The sequence below is a fragment of the Leptonychotes weddellii genome, chromosome 1, assembly GCF_054177405.1.
Source record: "Leptonychotes weddellii isolate Sample4059 chromosome 1, ASM5417740v2, whole genome shotgun sequence".
Lineage (NCBI taxonomy): Eukaryota > Metazoa > Chordata > Mammalia > Carnivora > Phocidae > Leptonychotes > Leptonychotes weddellii.
In genome coordinates this window covers 99,920,682-99,939,191 of record NC_138369.1, presented here as the reverse complement: position 1 = coordinate 99,939,191, position 18,510 = coordinate 99,920,682, and the positions used below count along the sequence as shown (strand labels likewise).

The window sequence follows — 18,510 nt, the reverse complement described above, 5'->3', positions numbered from 1 at the left end:
CCCAGTGTCTATCACCCAGTCTCCCCATCCCTCCCACCCCACCCCCCACTCCAACAACATTGATATGAGGAATTCTTAATTATAAAGACATTTCTGTGGGAGCAAAAGTCTGTGTGTGTGTGTGTGTGTGTGCGTGTGTGCTAAAGACAAACATACCTGCTTCATCATAGGATACAGTCAATTTTTCTAGCATTTCTCGGTCAATTGACAGAATCTGCTGTTCAAGGATGGTCTGGTAAGACAGAACACTATTTTCTTTGTCCTTCTCGTAGTCCTGAAGATGCTGTTTAAGGGCCTCTGGGAGTCTCGATTTTACATATTCAGCTGCAGTCTGCAGTTAAAACAGGTAGAGAACCCCATTAGTATTTCTCATCTTAGGCTTTTCACTTCCCCATGAAACCAACCCTTTAGACAAGCATATCCTTGTCATCATCATTATTGGATTCCACTCTACCAAGTACGATGAATCTTCAAATAGAGAGACTCACAGACCTGTAGGAATTTTCTCTTTTTTTTAAGATTTTATTTATTTATTTTATTTATTTGACAGAGAGAGACACAGAGAGAGAGGGAACACAAGCAGGGGAAGTGGGAGAGGGATAAGCAGGCTTCCCGCTGGGAAGGGAGCCCCATGCGGAGCTCGATCCCAGGACCCTGGGACCATGACCTGAGCTGAAGGCAGACGCTTAACCGACTAAGCCACCCAGGCGCCCCCTGTAGGAATTTTCTACCAGGTTTAAAGGTATGAAAGATGATGGGGGACTTGGTTTGGCATAGAAAGAGTTAATACTCAGCGTTTCAACTATTCCACTGAACTCTGAAGGCCCCATGATGGTAATTTTACTGGATATAAATCTGACTTGCCCTTGTCTAGAATGCAGAAGCTAGTCACTCATCCCAGCAGTGAACCCACCTAAGCTATGACATCCACATCTTTGCTTTGATGTTCTGTGCTCATTATGCTTCCATGGGAACTCTTGTGAAGTGAATAGAAAGGAGAGTCCTCTGTTGGGGCTGATAATGGAATAATGGGATAAACAGAGAATGAAGAGATCTAAGACAATGATGCCCCTTAACCTGAAAAAAGAACTGTTCACCAATGTCTTGACCTTTATATATATATATATATAAAAATATATATATATGTTATTTATATAATTTATATATATTTTTTATATATAAAAAATATATATATAATATATATATATAATTCTGAACTTGTTTTCTCTCTGCTATACAATCCGCCCAAAGCACTCCTAACTAATAACCTCTGAAATTACATGCAGTGATTTTTCAACCAGGTAAGCATGCTTCCATTTGAGGTAGTAAGAAGGCATGTGTACTTTGAAAAAGAGCTCCCCAAAGATTCTGATACGCTCTGCTGGTGGGTTGGAGAAAGCATACTCTTCTCCCTCCCAGTTGAGAACCACAGTTAAAAGTTAAACAGAACTTTAAGAGAGAAATTAAGTGACAGAGAGGCATGTATGAATCAGGGGAATTCTGAAATTCTTAAAACATCTCTCTTAGGAATGCCAAGAGTTTGGCATCTCCTTGCAGAGCAGTCCTGCATCATACACATAGGGTTTGAAGTTGATAAAATAAAGGCATATGTATATTGTTTAAAATTATACTCACAAGGACTTGAAAATGTAAATAAAAGAAACTGTTAAAAAGGACTGTCTCTGAGATATGTGCCTGGAAGACCCATCCACATAGTTTAATATTTTTTTAAAAATTCCTGTACAGCTATTAATTGCATAATTTAAGACAAGTTTGAGTTAAACACATGCACAGACATATATATGGTACAGGCTCATCAACAGGAGTTTGTTGTAGGTTTTTTTTTTTTTTTCATTTATCAAACAGTATGCTCTATAACCTTTGGGGAAAAATGAGATAGGTCTATATGTACCGACAAGGAAGAACGTCATGGTATTACTGTTAAGGTTAAAAAACGAAGTCACAGAATACCAGTGACAGTATATTCTTTTTATGTAAAGCATACATATATGTGTATGTTGCATTCTGTAATATCATACGTGTGGGAGAAGATATTGAGGGCTATATTCCAATTGCAGAACATACTGACTTTTTACTCTCCACATTTCTGTATTGTTTCAGTGCTCTTACTATTGTAATTTTTAAGAATTATCTTTAAAATTTTTTTTGTAACATTCATAGTTTTCCTTTTAAATGTTAGCACAATTTAAGATAAAGAGAAGCTTGCCAAAACAATGACAACTGACTTCCCAGGAAAGGTCTACTGGGAAATGGTGGGGAAAAATTATAGGTCAGTTCTCAGAGTTGCCAAATACAGGACACACTTATTATTTCCAGGTATACATTTAGATTCCATAAGTCAGATGGAATTACAATTTTAAAATATCACCAAACATTGTTCAATTCCCCTGCCAGCTAGTTAGTGCAGAACAAATAAAATTATTCCATAAAATGTAACTGGACTCAGCACATTAGCACAGCATATTTAATTCTAGAATTTAATAACAATTTTCTCCTGATACTGAAAACGAAGAGACACACTGCTGAATAACTATTTTTAGACTCATACTACCTTGCTATTCAGGTTAACATCTATCTGTAATTTTTTTCCTTGGAGATAATCTATGAGGTACCAGAAGTAATTTAAAACATACATTTTACAAATATTGGTATACTCTATTATTTAAAGCATACACATTTCCTTCCAATTGTGTCTACCGATTTGCTTTTCTAATTAAAATCATGATATAGGTCTTTGAACAGAGTCTCTCTATTTTTTTTTTTACTATGTTGGAGTTATATTTTGGCATTTCATTTTTTTTTTTTTAAAGATTTTATTTATTTATTTGAGAGAGAGGATGAGAGGAGAGAGAGAGCACATGAGAGAGGGGAGGGTCAGAGGGAGAAGCAGACTCCCTGCCGAGCAGGGAGCCCGATGCGGGACTCGATCCCGGGACTCCAGGATCATGACCTGAGCCGAAGGCAGTCGCTTAACCAACTGAGCCACCCAGGCACCCTGGCATTTCATTTTTTTAAAAGATTTTATTTATTTATGTTAGGGAGAGAGAGAGAGCAGGGGGAAGAGCAGAGGGAGAAGGACAAGCAGGCTTTGCGCTGAGTGTGGAGCTAGACACGGGCTCCATCTCACCACCCTGAGATCATGACTTGAAACCAAGAGTCGGATGCTTAACCAACTGAGCCACCCAGGTGCTCCGCCATTTCATTTCTAAAACAGTATAATATCATGTATAGAGTTCTTTCTGTTGGGAAAGATTCTCAAGAGGAAAAGAAAGAAAGCAACTCTAGCAAAATAGTAGATTCTGTCAAGATATTTCAAAAAATCACCTTTATACTGAGGTGATACTCTAAATGTATTCAAATGGCAGTTAAAACCTTATGTTAAAAATATGAACCTTTGTTTAAAAAGAAGCTGTCATACAAATACCATATGATCTTACTTATAATGCAATCTAAAACAAAACAAAATAAACCTGAACTCAGAGATGCTGAGAACAGATTGGTGGGGTGAGGGTGGACAAAACAGATGAAGGTGGTCAAAAGGAACAAACTTCCAGTTGTAAATAAGTAAGTCTTGGGGATATCATGCTTTGCATGGTGGCTCAGTTGATAATACTGTATTGTATATTTGAAAGTTGCTAAGAGAATAGATCTTAAAGATTCTTATCACAAGAAAAGAAATTGTAACTATGTGTGGTGGCAGATGTTAATTAGGCTTATTGTGGTAATCATTTCATAATACATACAAATACCAAATCATTATGTTGTATACCTGAAACTAATATGTCAATATACCTTAATACAAAACCAGGCTGTCATCTTATTAACTGAGATTATAATTATTCCACAAGTAATAGATAATGCAAAGAAAAATTAAATTTAAATTTTCACTGGAATTTTTAAAAAGTGAAAAATGAAATTAAAATTTAATTATCTATTCTTTAATCAATGAGAAGTACTACTGGAAGTTTAAATCCTAAATTGCAGGTTCTTATAATCAACCATGTCAGAAACAATAATATTGTTATCATTATCAGTATCTTGCATTTGTGTGGTACTTTATACTTTTCCGAGCAATTTATGCTGTTACCATTCTGTTTGTTCAGTATAACTTTGAGTGAAAGTAGACAACTTACTGGTTTTGGCCAGTCCTTCCCATCCTTCAAAGTTTGGCTCAAATGCTACAAATTCTCTTAGCGAACACACCTAATAGCAGCCAACAGTCTTTCAAGTTTTTATACAGGTATTTGTATAGGGGTAAGTATTTCAGTTCCCCAGTTTGGCTGACATAAGAACTATATTTTATACATCCTTGAGTTTGCCCAATATGTTTCAGTGCTTTGCACCAAAGAAGTTTATTATCTTGACTATATCCAAGATTCAGGTACTTTGAGATAGCTTTTTTAGCCTAATGACCGGTATAAAAATCTTCTGACAGTTCATAATTATTTGCCTGCAATCTGAACTTGCTTTCATGATTCCAGATAGAGCCTAGGAGTCATTTTCCACTGGCAAATGGTACTATACTACATTTCCTCTTTAATTATCATCGATGCCATTATTTTAGGAAAGCAAACAGCTTAAACCCAAATCATTTATATGCCAAAAGAGCAAATTATGTACTTCACATACAAAACTGTATATAAAGCTTCATGTAATGTGCTCCTCTTAATAATTGTTTGATTGCCTCTCTCCTTGTCTTTTTTAATTCATTCAGCAACGGGCTTGCTTCCGCTAGGGACCCTCAGAGGAGTCACGTGTACCGTACCTCAGAACTGGGCCCCTCAGCTAAGGGTTGCCTTGCAGAGGTTCACTCTGCCTACAAGTTCAAGTTTGTGCTTGTTCAGGTGGCAGCAGCGAAACCTCAGGGCAGAGAGTGGAAGATGCATAGTTCCCAGGTTCCCCAGGTTACACCTGAGCAGATGGTCAGCAGCTGGAAAGATGAACTGCAAGCTTGCGAGGCAGGACACAAAAGGTGTCCAGCCAGAGTACCTTCTTACAGAAGCTGTATACATGCCAACTTCAGTCTGGAAGACAGTAAAGGGCCAGAGGAGACCCTGTAAAAAACACTCCAAAGGATAAAAGAAAAGCAGGATGACTACAGGTTTAAATTTGGGAACCTCGTAGGTAGAATGCCGATATCGGCCGTTAGGCTAAAAAACTATTTACTATTACAGTGGTATGTTCTTTAAGAAATAATCAATATATATGAAAGAATGGGGAGGGTTGCAAAGTATTTTAAACACTGCTAAATGCTTCACAATTCATCTTAAAAACCTGTCAGCCAGCCAATTCCAACTTACTGAGTGTGTGCTGAGTAAAGTGCATTAGACCCGCCGCTGCTATAAGAACAAACCTCTGCCATAAAGGAACCTGCAAGTTTAATGTGCAAACAAAACACACACATGAAATACTGGAAAAACACTCCTCACAAAGCAATAAAAAAAAAAAAGCATGAATCTTGAGATAAATTAACATATTTATTTAATATATGAGCCATATTAAGTGCTGAATGGCCTCTAGGAAGAAAATTTAAGGAGTGGGGACAAGAAAAGAATCAAGAAATCACTGGAGTTTAAAGATCAGTTTTGAGGTAAGAGGTACTTACTGGAGGAAAGAAAAGTAATCTAGAAAGTAGTGAATGTGAATTCATAGAAAGAAATATTAAGAAATGAAGTTGATAAAAACTAGGAGTAAAAGAGAGCTTGGCAGTTGTAGAAGTTTTAACTCCCTTTTAAACCAGGGCGTTTTGATTTGTAGCAGTTAGTAATAGGAAATACTGAACATCTTCGAGTGAAATAAATGATCATATCTCGTTTGAGAAAGAATGTGCTTGGAGCTGAGTTTAAAGTGCACTGGAGTGGGGCGGTGCCTGGGTGGCTCAGTAGGTTAGCGTCTCACTCTTGATTTCGGCTCAGGTCATGATCTCAGGTCATGAGATTGAGCCCCGGGTCAGGCTCCGCGCTGGGCATGCAGCCTGCTTAAGAGTCTCTCTCTCCCTCTGCCCCCATCCTGCTGTCTATAAATAAATAAATAAATAAAAATAAAATGCACTTGAGGAGGGTACCTGGGTGGCTCAGTTGGTTAAGCACCCAACTCTTGATCTCGGCTCAGGTCATGATCTCAGGGTCATGAGTTCAAGCCCCTGTGACGGGCTCTATGCCCAGCGTGGAGCTTACTTAAAAAAAAAAAAATGCACTTGAAAAAAATTAAAGCATGGAGACAAAGTAAAAAGTCTGAAGGAAAGGAAAACTGGCCTTTTACACTGTGGTTGGAGTATAAATTGGACAATCTCTTTGGACAGAAAATGAAAAAATGTAATAAAAATTTTAAAACACTTTATAGCTTTTACCTAGTAATTGCCTTTCTAGGAACTTATTTTAAGAAAAAAGTTAAAGATAAGCCTAAAGATTTGGGTGTAAACATGCTTATCAAAGTATTATTCATGATAATGAAAATCGGTCTTGAAATTGGTTGACTGAATTATGGAGCATCCATGCAATGGAATACAACGCAGCTATTCAAAATCACATTATGAAAGAAAGAACACTACATTATGGGAAAATGTTCATAATGAAAAGCAGATTACAAAGCAGTTTGTATACTACATGTGTGAGGAAAAAATTGGCTGAAATATATTAATATTGATCACAGTTATCTCAGAGTAGTAAGAGTTCAGGGGATATTAATTTTCTTCCTCTATGTAGTTTTCTGTGTTTTCCACATTTTCTAAAATAAAAATGGCAGGAAAGACATGCCCACTTCCTATGTGCCAGGCACCGAGCTGAATGCCTTATATGTATTCACTTCTTTAATCCTCACAACAACCCTGAGAGGTTTCTACAGATGAGAAGACAGACTCGGGTTAAATAATTTATCCCTGGCTCTGCAGTAAGTGGTGGAGCAGGAAACACCAACCGTTTGTGAGCCGAAAGAGAAAGACTGTGGTCATTCCTCTGTAAGGTAAAGCAGGCCCAGGCTGGGATAAAGACCCTGAGAAGAGAACAAAAGAGCACTTGAGCCAAGCGTGGTGACAGATGGGAAAGAAAAACATGTAAAATGGCTTGCATGTTGCAAAACTGGAAGATAAAGATGAGGTTGGTGATATTGAGAGTAAATGGGAAACCGGAGTAAAGTGGAACAGAATAAACTTACTTTTGCACACTGAACTGTAAGCCTGAAGACTATCCACCTCCACCACCACCTCTCAAAAAAGAAAAACCTCCACAAGGAGAAAGTATTAGACTTATTTTATAAAACTCAAAAGAAAAATACCAGACAAATGACTTTGGTTACAAGTGCTAGGAAGGCAAAAGCTATCTTCAAGAAAAGATATTAGGTGATATTGAATTAAATTTTAATGGAGCCCCCATTTGAGAAAGATCACGAGCAAATTAGACCTACGTTCAAATCACTTTTAGTATTTTTCCCTGAGAATTTGCAGAGGTCAAGTTTCTATCCATTTTGAACAGATATAAAAACAGGCTTCTGATGTCGTTAATGAAAATATGCTTTACAATTTTGATTTAATACTGCATATTTCATAGCTGTGGGAGTTTTGAATTTTTTGTCCCTTCCTTTTTAATCAAATATTCTATCTTATTACCAATTCTAAGACTTAGACTTACCATATGTAATTTTATATTTAAAAATTTTAGGTATGGTGTGTTCAAAAAAAAAAGAAAGCTCCCTCTAAACTCAATAAATTCTTACTTAGAAGATATTTTTAAGGGACGCCTGGGTGGCTCAGTCGGTTAAGCATCTGCCTTCAACTCAGGTCATCATCCCAGGGTCCTGAGATAGAGCCCCACGTTGGGCTCCCTGCTCAGCCAGGAGCCTGCTTCTCCCTCTGCTGCTCCCCCTACTTGTGCTCTGTCTCTCTGTCTCTCTGTCTCTCTCTCTCTCTGACATATAAATGAATAAAATCTTTAAAAAAAAGATTTTTTAAAACCAAGAAATGGATTTTTTTTAAGATTTTATTTTTTAAGTAATCTCTACACCCAACATGGAGCCCAAATTCACAACCCCAACTAGATCAAGAGTCGTATGCTCCGCCTACTGAGCCAGCCAGTTTCCAGCCCCAAGGAATGGCTTTTATCATTAAGTTTGTAATGATCTGTGTTATAAATGCTAGTCCTGATGTAAAGACCCAGTTTCAAAGCAACATTGAAAAACTAACAAATGAGATTCTAAGATTACAAAACTGGAAATGCATCTTAAAAAGACATACCCTCGGGCGCCTGGGTGGCTCAGTCGTTAAGCGTCTGCCTTCAGCTCAGGTCACGATCCCAGGGTCCTGGGATCGAGTCCCACATCGGGATCCCTGCTCGGGCGGGAAGCCTGCTTCTCCCTCTCCCACTCCCCCTGCTTGTGTTCCCTCTCTTGCTGTCTCTCTCTCTCTATCAAATAAATAAATAAAATCTTTAAAAAAAAAGACATACCCTCTTTTGCCTCAAAGATGGTCTAGAGTACGCTTTGCCAAGATAAAAAAGAAGTTTCAGAACTTCAATATCTTTCGAATTCTCTGATTTTATAAATTACCCTCCCCTTTTGTTTTATTTAATGCAAACGCGGATGTGGGAGCACACGCGCGCGCATACACACACATACACACAAACACACACAATTGTAATTGGCTGAAAGAAATCCTCCATTGACATGAATGGGACAAATAATTGATAGCAGCACCGTTCGGTTTATATTTATACCGTTTGATATGCCTGACTTGGAACACACAGTACTACTGCTTCAGATGAGCGTTGATTGTGAATGAACACAGGCTTTTAAAATCGGATCAAAAAGAGACTAAAGGGGCTGATCCTTGGAGCCACGTTACCCACAGGTAACAGTGCTCTCATACACAATAAGGTGCTGGCTCTGGCTCTCAGTGCATCTGATCAGCAACCCTTTAGGTGAGAAGCAGACTTTGGTGCTGACGAACACCTCTGAGAGAGCTAAGATGGGGAATCAGTTCTGCAAATACCGAGTAGGAAGAAAAGCTGAATTTTGGGAACTGGTGACCCAGGAATGATAGCTAGGTATTCACAAGATAAAGGAGAGACCATAAAGGAGATCCTTCAAAATTCGTGCCACAGGAAGATAGAAGAGAGAAGAGAGTAAGTACTATTTTTACTGCAGACAAGGACTGCCTGCCCTTGAAGGGAAGTGAGCGTGTCTGTGCTGATTTGGCAGCAGCCAGCGCACAGATCACACGTTAATTCACTTAGGTCCACCTTGGAATCCATCTTTCTTAGGGTAACATATCATTGACTTCTGACAACTACTCTGTGGCTCCAGGCACTTTAAAACAAAGTCAGAGTGAATGCCCTTGCCCACCAGAAAGAGGACATAAGGCAAGGGAGCTGTTCCTCTCTCAGACCTGCCAAGAGCCTCATTTCTTGCCATTTTGGTCTCCGCCACTTCTAACCCAGAGGGGGTTATTTAAATAAGAAAAGCATCTTTGAGAGGACCATCTTGCACTCCTGAATTCATAATCTTGGCTCAAGAAGGCAAATTTGATTCCTCCAAGAGAGACGGCATCAGGAAAAAGTTCCAGGCTCAAACCTGAAGTCCATAAATGAAATCCTTTGCTTATTATGGAGATTTGAGGTTGCTCTGAAGAACCAAAGCTGCGGTGGTGCAAATGTTAGTCAGTCGTGTGACAAAATGACCACCACAGAGGGCATAACACCTGGCAAGTGGGGGACTTGAAATCATATTACCTACTTAATATGGAGATTGAAGTTTTCATTTAGCTTAATCATAAAGATGCTGACTGCTAAGTTATAGATTATTCAGGATGATTCGCCTGGGATTCTTCAAGTGACAAACCTTTAATAACTTTATCAGTCATCTGATCCATATTTGATCTGAGGCCTTATCCTCGTGGTAGCACCAAGCATGTCAGAGTGTGAAAATATAACTCAAATTCTACTCCTTGAGTGATGGCTTCCCAGACTGCAGATGGTTGTTTTTTATAAATATGAAAACCAAATTACCTTCCTTTTCTAGACCCCTGTTCTCCCATCGCAGTAAGCTATAATTAACCAAGGTATCAAACATTGTTTAGCCACGTGGTCTATTTTCCTAATCTTATTACTTTGGTCAAATCTATATTCAAACTCTAAGGGATTAAAAGTTCATCTGTTTACAGTCTGAAGAAAAGGTGAAATTATTTCTCTATGCCAAAGTGATGATTCATGAAGCCTCTGCCCCTCAGTTACCACACACATTCTAGAGAGTCGGGATGGGGGGGGATTAGACTACACAAGGGGCATGGTCCTTCTAATCTTTCTCTTAAAGCACACATACACAGTTCTCCTGAGAGACAGCAACATAAAAACAGCCTACCGGCAGACTTTTTCATAAATCTGTTGAGAAAACAAGCAGCACTCAGCCAAAGCAGTCTTGTTAAATTTTTGTGATAGGTGAGTTCCTGTTATTTCAGCAGTCATAGAAAGAAGTAAGAAATTGTTTCACATTCTATACACTTGAGATCTATAGAAGAAAAAAGGAAGGTAATGTTTGTTTACAGAGAGAAAAATGTTGCATATTTCAAAGAAAATTATGGTTAATTACTGATAAAATTCCCCTCTATTTCTGAAGCTTGGGCTTGGGGGGATACTAATTTCCCTAGGTGCTATCAAAATGTGTTCTAGAAAGTTCCATGCAGAATGCTAACTGAAAATGCCCTTGGTGATTCAGGAAGCCAGTGGGACCAACTGTTATAAATGAATTATAAAACACTCATGAGTTTTTAATCAAAAAGAACTCTGTAACTATAACAATCGAGCAGCCCCTCAGGGAGGCAGCCAGAACATAGACAAAATGTTCCTTGGCTGGCAATAGGGCCAGAGAACCCCTCTTGGGCCTCACTTGGCTTCTGCTCCACAGCTACGTGTCAGGCTCTTCAGGCAGCACCTCCAAAGAGCAGGTGTGGCCAGGCTGGCAGGGAAGTCCAAGGCCAATGCCAACTGAGCTGATGTCCCCAGCCTGATACGACTTTAAAGAGGGCCTTCAAAGCCAGTATTGGATTTAAGCTCCTTGTATGTGCGGTGGAGGTGTGGAGAAGGGTCCATCTTTCTGTCCTGGATGCTGGTAACTATCTCATTCTACCCTTCCATTTTCTGCATGGAACGTTCACTGTCTGGTCTACGCTAGCTCTTCTATCAAAAAGCAAACATCTGAAGGTGTAATACACTAAGAAATGTTCAGTCTTAATGTGGACAAGATGAACAGGTTTTTACATATAGGGATGTAAAATGAGAAGCAGTAAAGCACCCACAGAAATTCCTGGGAATGAGCCGCAAAGTGGGGAAAGTGAAGGTCTAAAGAGACAGACATTATTACTCTGAGATTTAACTCTGCATGGGGGAAAACATAAAAATCCGCTTTAAGCTTTAATTTACTCTTCTCATCTCTGGCTCCACTTGCAAGACTTTTTTGAGGCTAACCTAACAACAACAACAACAAAAACCCCCTTCATCTGTTGCATCTTACACATAGGGAAGTAAGGACTGCATTCGGTAGCATCTACTGCATGCACATAGGTTCAAAACTCCTGTGCAGATAGGAGTCATTACTTAGGTTGTAAAACTAGTCTTCCAGAACAAAAGCTACTGTTTCCCCCACCTGTCCTGTCCTTCGTTCGGACATCTATCACAGCTCTCAATCACTTGCACTGTCTCTCCAGTCACCTATTTGCCTCCTAATTTATGAGCAGCTAATAGGTGGGACAAAAGTGTTTTCACATAGATGGGTTCCCATAACATCAAATGCAGTATGGGCATGCGGGGAGAAAAGGGTGGAGGGGGTACTTGAAAATGAAGTTTAATGCTCTATGAATGTTAATTCTTTTTTTTTTTTAAGATTTTATTTGTTTATTCATGAGAGACAGAGAGAGAGAGAGAGAGAGAGAAGCAGGCTCCCAAGGAGCAGGGAGCCCAATGCGGGACTCGATCCCAGGACCCTGGGATCATGACCTCAGCCGAAGGCAGACGCTTAACCATCTGAGCCACCCAGGCGCCCTATGAATGTTAATTCTATATGATCACAAACATAGAAGACAAAAGGACCAGGCCCATTGTGTTTCTTCCAATCACTCTGATATTTGCCAGTCTTCTGCCATTTGTATAAATGTCATACTATTTTACACTCCTTGAGCACCAAATCTTGTTTAATACTATAGGAAACAGGACTGCTAGTTTGGACAGAGCTAGCCCCTGTTGTATATCAAACTAAGAAAGTGTTTCTTGTTGATTTTGTATAATTTTGAACCTAAATGAAAATCTGAGGAGAGCACTGGATCCTCTTCCCAGAAACACACACACACACACTATACATATATATATATATACACACACACATACACATACATATAAAAAAAGAAATTAAAAATATACAAAAGAAAAAAGATTCATATGTATGTATGTAGTGTGTGTTATACATATACATGTATATATACATATATATGTATGTTTGTATGTATGTATACATGTATACAGTGTCCCATTTTAGGAACCCAAGTATGAAGTTCATGAACCAGATCTCGAGAAGCCTTATTAGATCAACTCATGGAAAGGACACTAGGGACAGGGCTTTAGTTTTCGCTACAAAATTTGGTGGATAGACTTGGTCAGTGTTTCTCAGTGGTGTTACTAAAACCAACTGCTTCTGAATCACCTGGGATGGGGGTAGGGGATGTCTTCTTAAAAATGCAGACTATGAGGTCTGCTCCCTGTTTAGCAAGTCAAGATATTTCGGGTGGGACTCTAGAATCTGCTTTTTAAACTTGTGCTGTGTTTTTTAACAAGCTCCTTAAAGGGTGAAACCTACCAGTTTCTACCCCTTAGATTTCTGATTTTACAAGGTGTAGGCATGCATATTTTTGTAAAGCTATACAACAAATTCTCATGTATATACCAGACCCTCTACGATAACAGCCTTTCTGCATCCCCCAGGACTCAGTTTGGCAAATAAATATTTTTAATTCTTGTAAAAACCTTGACTGTATGCAGTGACATTCCCACCCAGCCTGTCTACCCTCCGTGCCACAGGCTTTCTTTATTGTATAAAATTGCCAATCTGTTCCGCCTCTCAAAGGCTGAGCCCTCCCTAAAGCAAGCTAACTGACCTTGAGTACTTATAATGCTAGGAGCACCTGGAACCCTTTTCCAACAGCTTGTGCGCAATCAAGCGAGTCTCAGCAAGCTGTGTGAAACAGGCCACAAAATAACCTGTGGCAAAGCACCTTGAAAACACAGTGATATCCTCTTGACCATGCCCAGGCATGGTCGGAACACTGTCTTGACCTTTGCCAGGAACCGCCAGTGGAATCCTGAAGCCTGGAGAGTTGCAGCAAAATGTAGCAGAAAGGAAAGCAAATCAGCATCACCAGCAGTGCTGCATAACTTTGCATACAGAGTTTGAAAGGGTATCTTATTTTAGCAAGAGGAAAATGGGATACCTAATTGCGTGGCAAAGCTATAATTTAGCAGTGAATGCACCTGCTTATGTAAATATAAAACAACACATTTTAAAATCTGAATGGGCAAATAGTTCACGGACCTTACAGAGAAAAATATATCCTTTCCCAAGGCCTACTTCAACCCCAAACAACAAGAGCTGGATGAGCAGACACGCAGTCATGGGCTAGAACTACATCCTTTCAACTAATATTTATTGCCTACTATGCGCCAGGCTCCGTGCCAGTTGCTGGGAATAAATGGTGGGTAAAAGTAGACAAGTCTCTGCTCTCCTGGTGCGGGGACAAAAATTAACCAACTATGTAGTCTCTTAAGTAAGTGTATAAATATAAACAGAAGTGCTCTAAGGAAAGGAATCAGGTTCTTTGAAGGTATATAGCAAACCTAAACACACTGGTGGGGCGAGGGGAGGTGTCCCTGAGAGAATGATGCAGACATCTAAAAACTGGGAGGTGCACAGGTAAAGGGGTAAGGAGTAAAGAGTTAAGAAGAGGTCAATACACAAGGCAGTAAAAAGAGCATATTTTATTGATATGGGTTTTCTAAAAGGTGAATCAATGAGAGCCAAAATTCATAAAAGTTGCAATTTTATAGGAGGGAAGGCTTCAAGATGGACTTGTACTCTAAGGTGTTAGATAATGGGCCACCGAGTCCATCGAGGAGCATATGCAAGGGAGCAATATGCACTACACTTGCCCAAATTAAACCAATAATAACTCTCTATCGTGTGTGTGTTGGGGGGGGGAGTTAGTTTCTGAATTTCTTTTCATTAACATGGGTTTCTTATAAAGAAGTTGAGTTAAGAACAACAATGGGCCCCAACAAGCTCTTGACCTCCCCAGTTGATGCCTTGTGTATTTTTAATTTTTCCTCTCTCTCACCTAGTCCTCACACTGTTGCCTATCTTTGTTTAGCACAGGCAACTGGTAGAGCCTTTGCTTTCCTTCCACATTACTCTCAAGTGTTGAATTTACACCAGATATTGACCTTTATGCAATAACATACAGAACCATAACACTTCTGGGTGTCTTATACTAGTCTTTTTTTTTTTCTTTAAGTCAGAGAAGATATTCATTTATTTTATTTATTTTTTTGAAGATGTTCATTTATAAAGGGAACTGTGAGCTAAAATAGCATCAACTAATAAGCATAAACTAGCTTGGAGTCATTCTTCCCAAGCTGTAAAATTCTTGCCCCAAAAGTCAGAGGAATAAAACTAAAATGAAATACATAAAACTAAATTTCTTATAAGAAATGTATGCAAGTTGCCTCAGCAGGGTAAGAAAGAAGCCCAATGGTCTCCCCACTTCATGATCCTTCTACATGGATACATGGTCCTATTCCATGTAGAAAGTTCCCCACCAATAAAAGAGTAGAAAAAAAGACTCAAATGTATACTATTGCTTAGTATTTCCCACTGGGAGAGAAAGATAAAATCTGAACAATTGCAATTCACATCTCCAGGGTTTTCCACACCTACCTGGGAGGATGGCTGGCGAATCCTACGAAATGTAATTTACCCTTCTGGGTGGGCTGGCCCAGCTCTTTCGTAGGCGTATATTTGACAGCTACCATTTACTGAGTTCTTATTGTGTGCCAGGTACTATGCTTGGTACTTTATATAAATTACTTCATTCAATCCTCACAACAAGCCCGAACGGTAGATATGATTGTCGATGTTTTACAGATGTGCCGCACCTACACCTCTCGTAGTCCTTTGCCCTTCAACAAAATCTGTAGTTTCATAAATATTTTGTGTGGGCAAGTTTTAGGAATTTGGGGCTAAGAAAAATAAGATAGTAAAACTGAGATGAAGCCAGGGATAAACTTGAGACACAAAAGATATGCGTCAAGATTCCATTTATTTGTTAAAGATGAATTAAAAACCAGTTGAGTTCCCTGGCACCCAAAGCAAAGAAATAAAGGCAACTATTTGCACAGGTCACAGTGCCCTTAGAATGAATTATAGAAAGGGCCAAAATAATGCTTCCAGCAGACATTACTATTCAGTCGAAGAATTGTCATTGAGCTCTGACCCATACTGAGAACCCTCCTCAATACTGTATTCCAGGCAGCTGCCAACCAAAATTAGCACAAGAGATGAAACCTGTTTATGAGCCTTGGTCTAAATCTAGGGTGGCAAACTACAGCCCAAACACCTGTTTTTGTAAATAAAGTTTTACTGGGACATAGCCCTGACCAATTGTTTACATATTGTCTAAGGCTGCTTCCAACTTCAATGGCAGAGTTGAACAGTTGAGACAGAGTACGTATGATATACAGAGCCTAAAATATTTATTATATGACTCTTTACAGAAAAAGTTTGCCAAACCCTGGTATAGACGAATAGCCAAACTAAAGCAAAATCAGCAGGTGTGTGTGTGTATATACATATTTATATGTATATATATTATTGATATTGGTGAGCTCACATTTATTATTTGGCTTCATGTACTGAACAGTGTGTTGCATTTCAGGTGTACATAAATAAGTTATACATAGTCATCACCTACAAACAGCTCACAATCTAGCTACAGAAATGACTAAAGAGGTAATCACAAAACAATTTGATCAGTTCTAAAACGTTAAGTGATACAATTTATTATGTGAACCCAACAAAGTGCTTTAAAATATCCAACACCCAGAGAGATTTTCTTAAACACTCTATTGCTTTCCACTTGACCATATAACCTAAGAAGTCAGGGGGAACAGCATCTCTGTAGCAATCCTCAGAGGAAATGGGTGGCTAAAAATGCAGCCGGGCATTATAAAGAGTAGCTGCTTTAACTGGATGTAACATTAAAAATGAAAAGGTCATTAGGCATTCTAGAAACAATGGGCAACTGGCAATGCACCACAAAAAACTAACTTGAGCAACTTTGGATTCTCACAACTGTCATTCGTCAGGAACCACATTATCACAAGAAAATTAACAAGGTTCCAAAGAGACATGTAAAGTTTGAATTAGGATTCACAGTAGATTGGCGGGGACATAATAAATTCATAATTATAATGATCCACAGCTGTTCAACCTTAGAACATAATGAATTTCTTGGTATGGGCTGGAGTCTATGAAATGGCAAGCAAAAACCATTTGCTATGGAGCAGTGTCCTATCTTTATGTCCTGTACCCAGATAGTCCAAATACAAGGGAAATCCACCTAAAGATTTATTGTTGCAACAAGCAATTTCCAAATGTCATAAATCAGCATGGAAATTGTCAGACTAGAAAAAGTATAAACTTTGCCATCTACATCTTCCTTTTATTTCGAAGATAGTACCTATGATTCTTCTTCAAAACATATTATGTTGATCTAAGTGCCCCAGGATGGAAGAGGTCCTTAAATAAGTCAACATGACTTATGAGACACACTCACCAAACCAAGCTTTCTTTTCTAACACAAATCATATAGCCACATTCAGGCAATTAAGTAGTAAAGATTAATAGAACTTCAGAAGACAGGTAGCTGGCCATTTAGCTTTGAATAGCTATTTATAAGTTAAGTGAGTTGCCAGTTTGGTTTGAAATCTTTCCTTTAAGACTTGTACAAAACAGAATTCTATATGTAACACATTTTAATGTAATACTTTAATGACATCCTTCCCAGGAACTAGGTAAATTCTCAGGGTCCATTCCAGTTCTTTAGTTAAAGAGAAAATTAGATTTGGATATATGTGTGTCCTATGTATTTTTCAAATGAGAGTTCTATAAATGATAGCTCAATTCTGTAATACCTCATTTAATAATTGTCATCAGGGAATGAAGAGTTTCACATAAGTGAATGTCCCATTTAACTCTACTACTCTAAATGATGAAAAACTATTTTAACCTCTTTTGATGGAAATGCTTCTAAAGTGAAACACAGTTTTTCAACAAGAATACACAGAAGAAAATCTAGCATTTTTTTGATGACTTAAAGCCATCTTTGGAACATGAAAGGAGGTAGATACATTCATTTCTCCTGCATATGAAGTTCCTGGGAAGGATTCCAGGTTCCCACTCAAGAACCCTGATTGCTGTGAGCTCTTGGTTCTCCCTCCATAGGTGGATAATCCTGCATGTAAGTGGCTACTTTATTGTATAATTATCTAACCTAAAGACCTGGAAAATGTTTGACCTTCTTATTGGAGAAAAATGCACGGACTTTAGGATTATTTTTTCCTTAGTCCTTTTTTGTTTACTGCCTGGTTCATTACAGTGCTCCAGATGGCTGAAATGGGGGAGAAGGGGAGTCTAGCCTTCAGATAGGTGGAGTGTAAGTAAAAAATGTGAATATTGAATACATACCTACTTTTTATTAAAAATCAGAAAGAATTTCCCTTTAGATTCATATACTCTAAGAAAACCCATCAAAATGGCGCAAACAAAACTGGTAACTTCGTACTTATGATGCTTATGATGCACAGCGATGGGCCAATGAATATAAGGAACTCATGAAAATCTAAATGGAGTTGGTATGATTTCTCACTTGAAAAGTTATTTAGCTTTCCATTCTTGCCTAAATATTTACTACTTGGGCCAAAATTGGAACCATGTCTTTCATCTCTGGTTCTTTAGCACTTTGTACAATACTGGGCATTAGGTACTGAATAAATGCTTGGGGAATGAATGAATCAAAAGACCTCAGTGTCACAGACACTGAGATATTAGATATTCAAAACTCAGTATCTAAGTTTTAGATAATCAGTTGACCTAGCCTCACTTAAGTTATTGCACTAGATTTTTCTCCATTTTATTATAAAAATTCATATGCAATCTAAGAATTTAGAGTTGTATACACTGGATGGCTCATTTGCTCCTGGATCTCTGCCACTGGTTTTCACTATTTTCTATATGAGCTAAAGCAATTAGAAATTAGGGTCTGGAAAGTTCCTAAATTCATAGAGTTTAAATATTTTTATAAACAAGCATTATAAAACCTTCCAGTTTTATTCTATCACATACTGGAACAGGTAGACCATATTTAGTTACATAATCATATTAGCCAAAGTCATGTTTTCAAACATT

General features: G+C 38.5%; 1 protein-coding gene across 4 annotated transcripts in view; it reads right to left on the bottom strand.

Moving 5' to 3' along the window:
• Positions 1-18,510, bottom strand: part of PPM1L (protein phosphatase, Mg2+/Mn2+ dependent 1L) — a 398,046-nt gene that overhangs the window by 79,248 nt on the left and 300,288 nt on the right. For 3 of the 4 annotated variants that reach the window (XM_081828884.1, XM_081828889.1, XM_006739869.3), the window contains one exon: positions 157-331. In XM_081828884.1, the coding sequence (XP_081685010.1) occupies positions 157-193 (37 nt within the window). In that variant the 5' untranslated portion in view covers positions 194-331. Of the gene's footprint in view, positions 1-156; positions 332-5,321; positions 5,410-18,510 lie in introns of those variants that run through there. The other variant, XM_081828875.1, reaches the window with a different exon arrangement.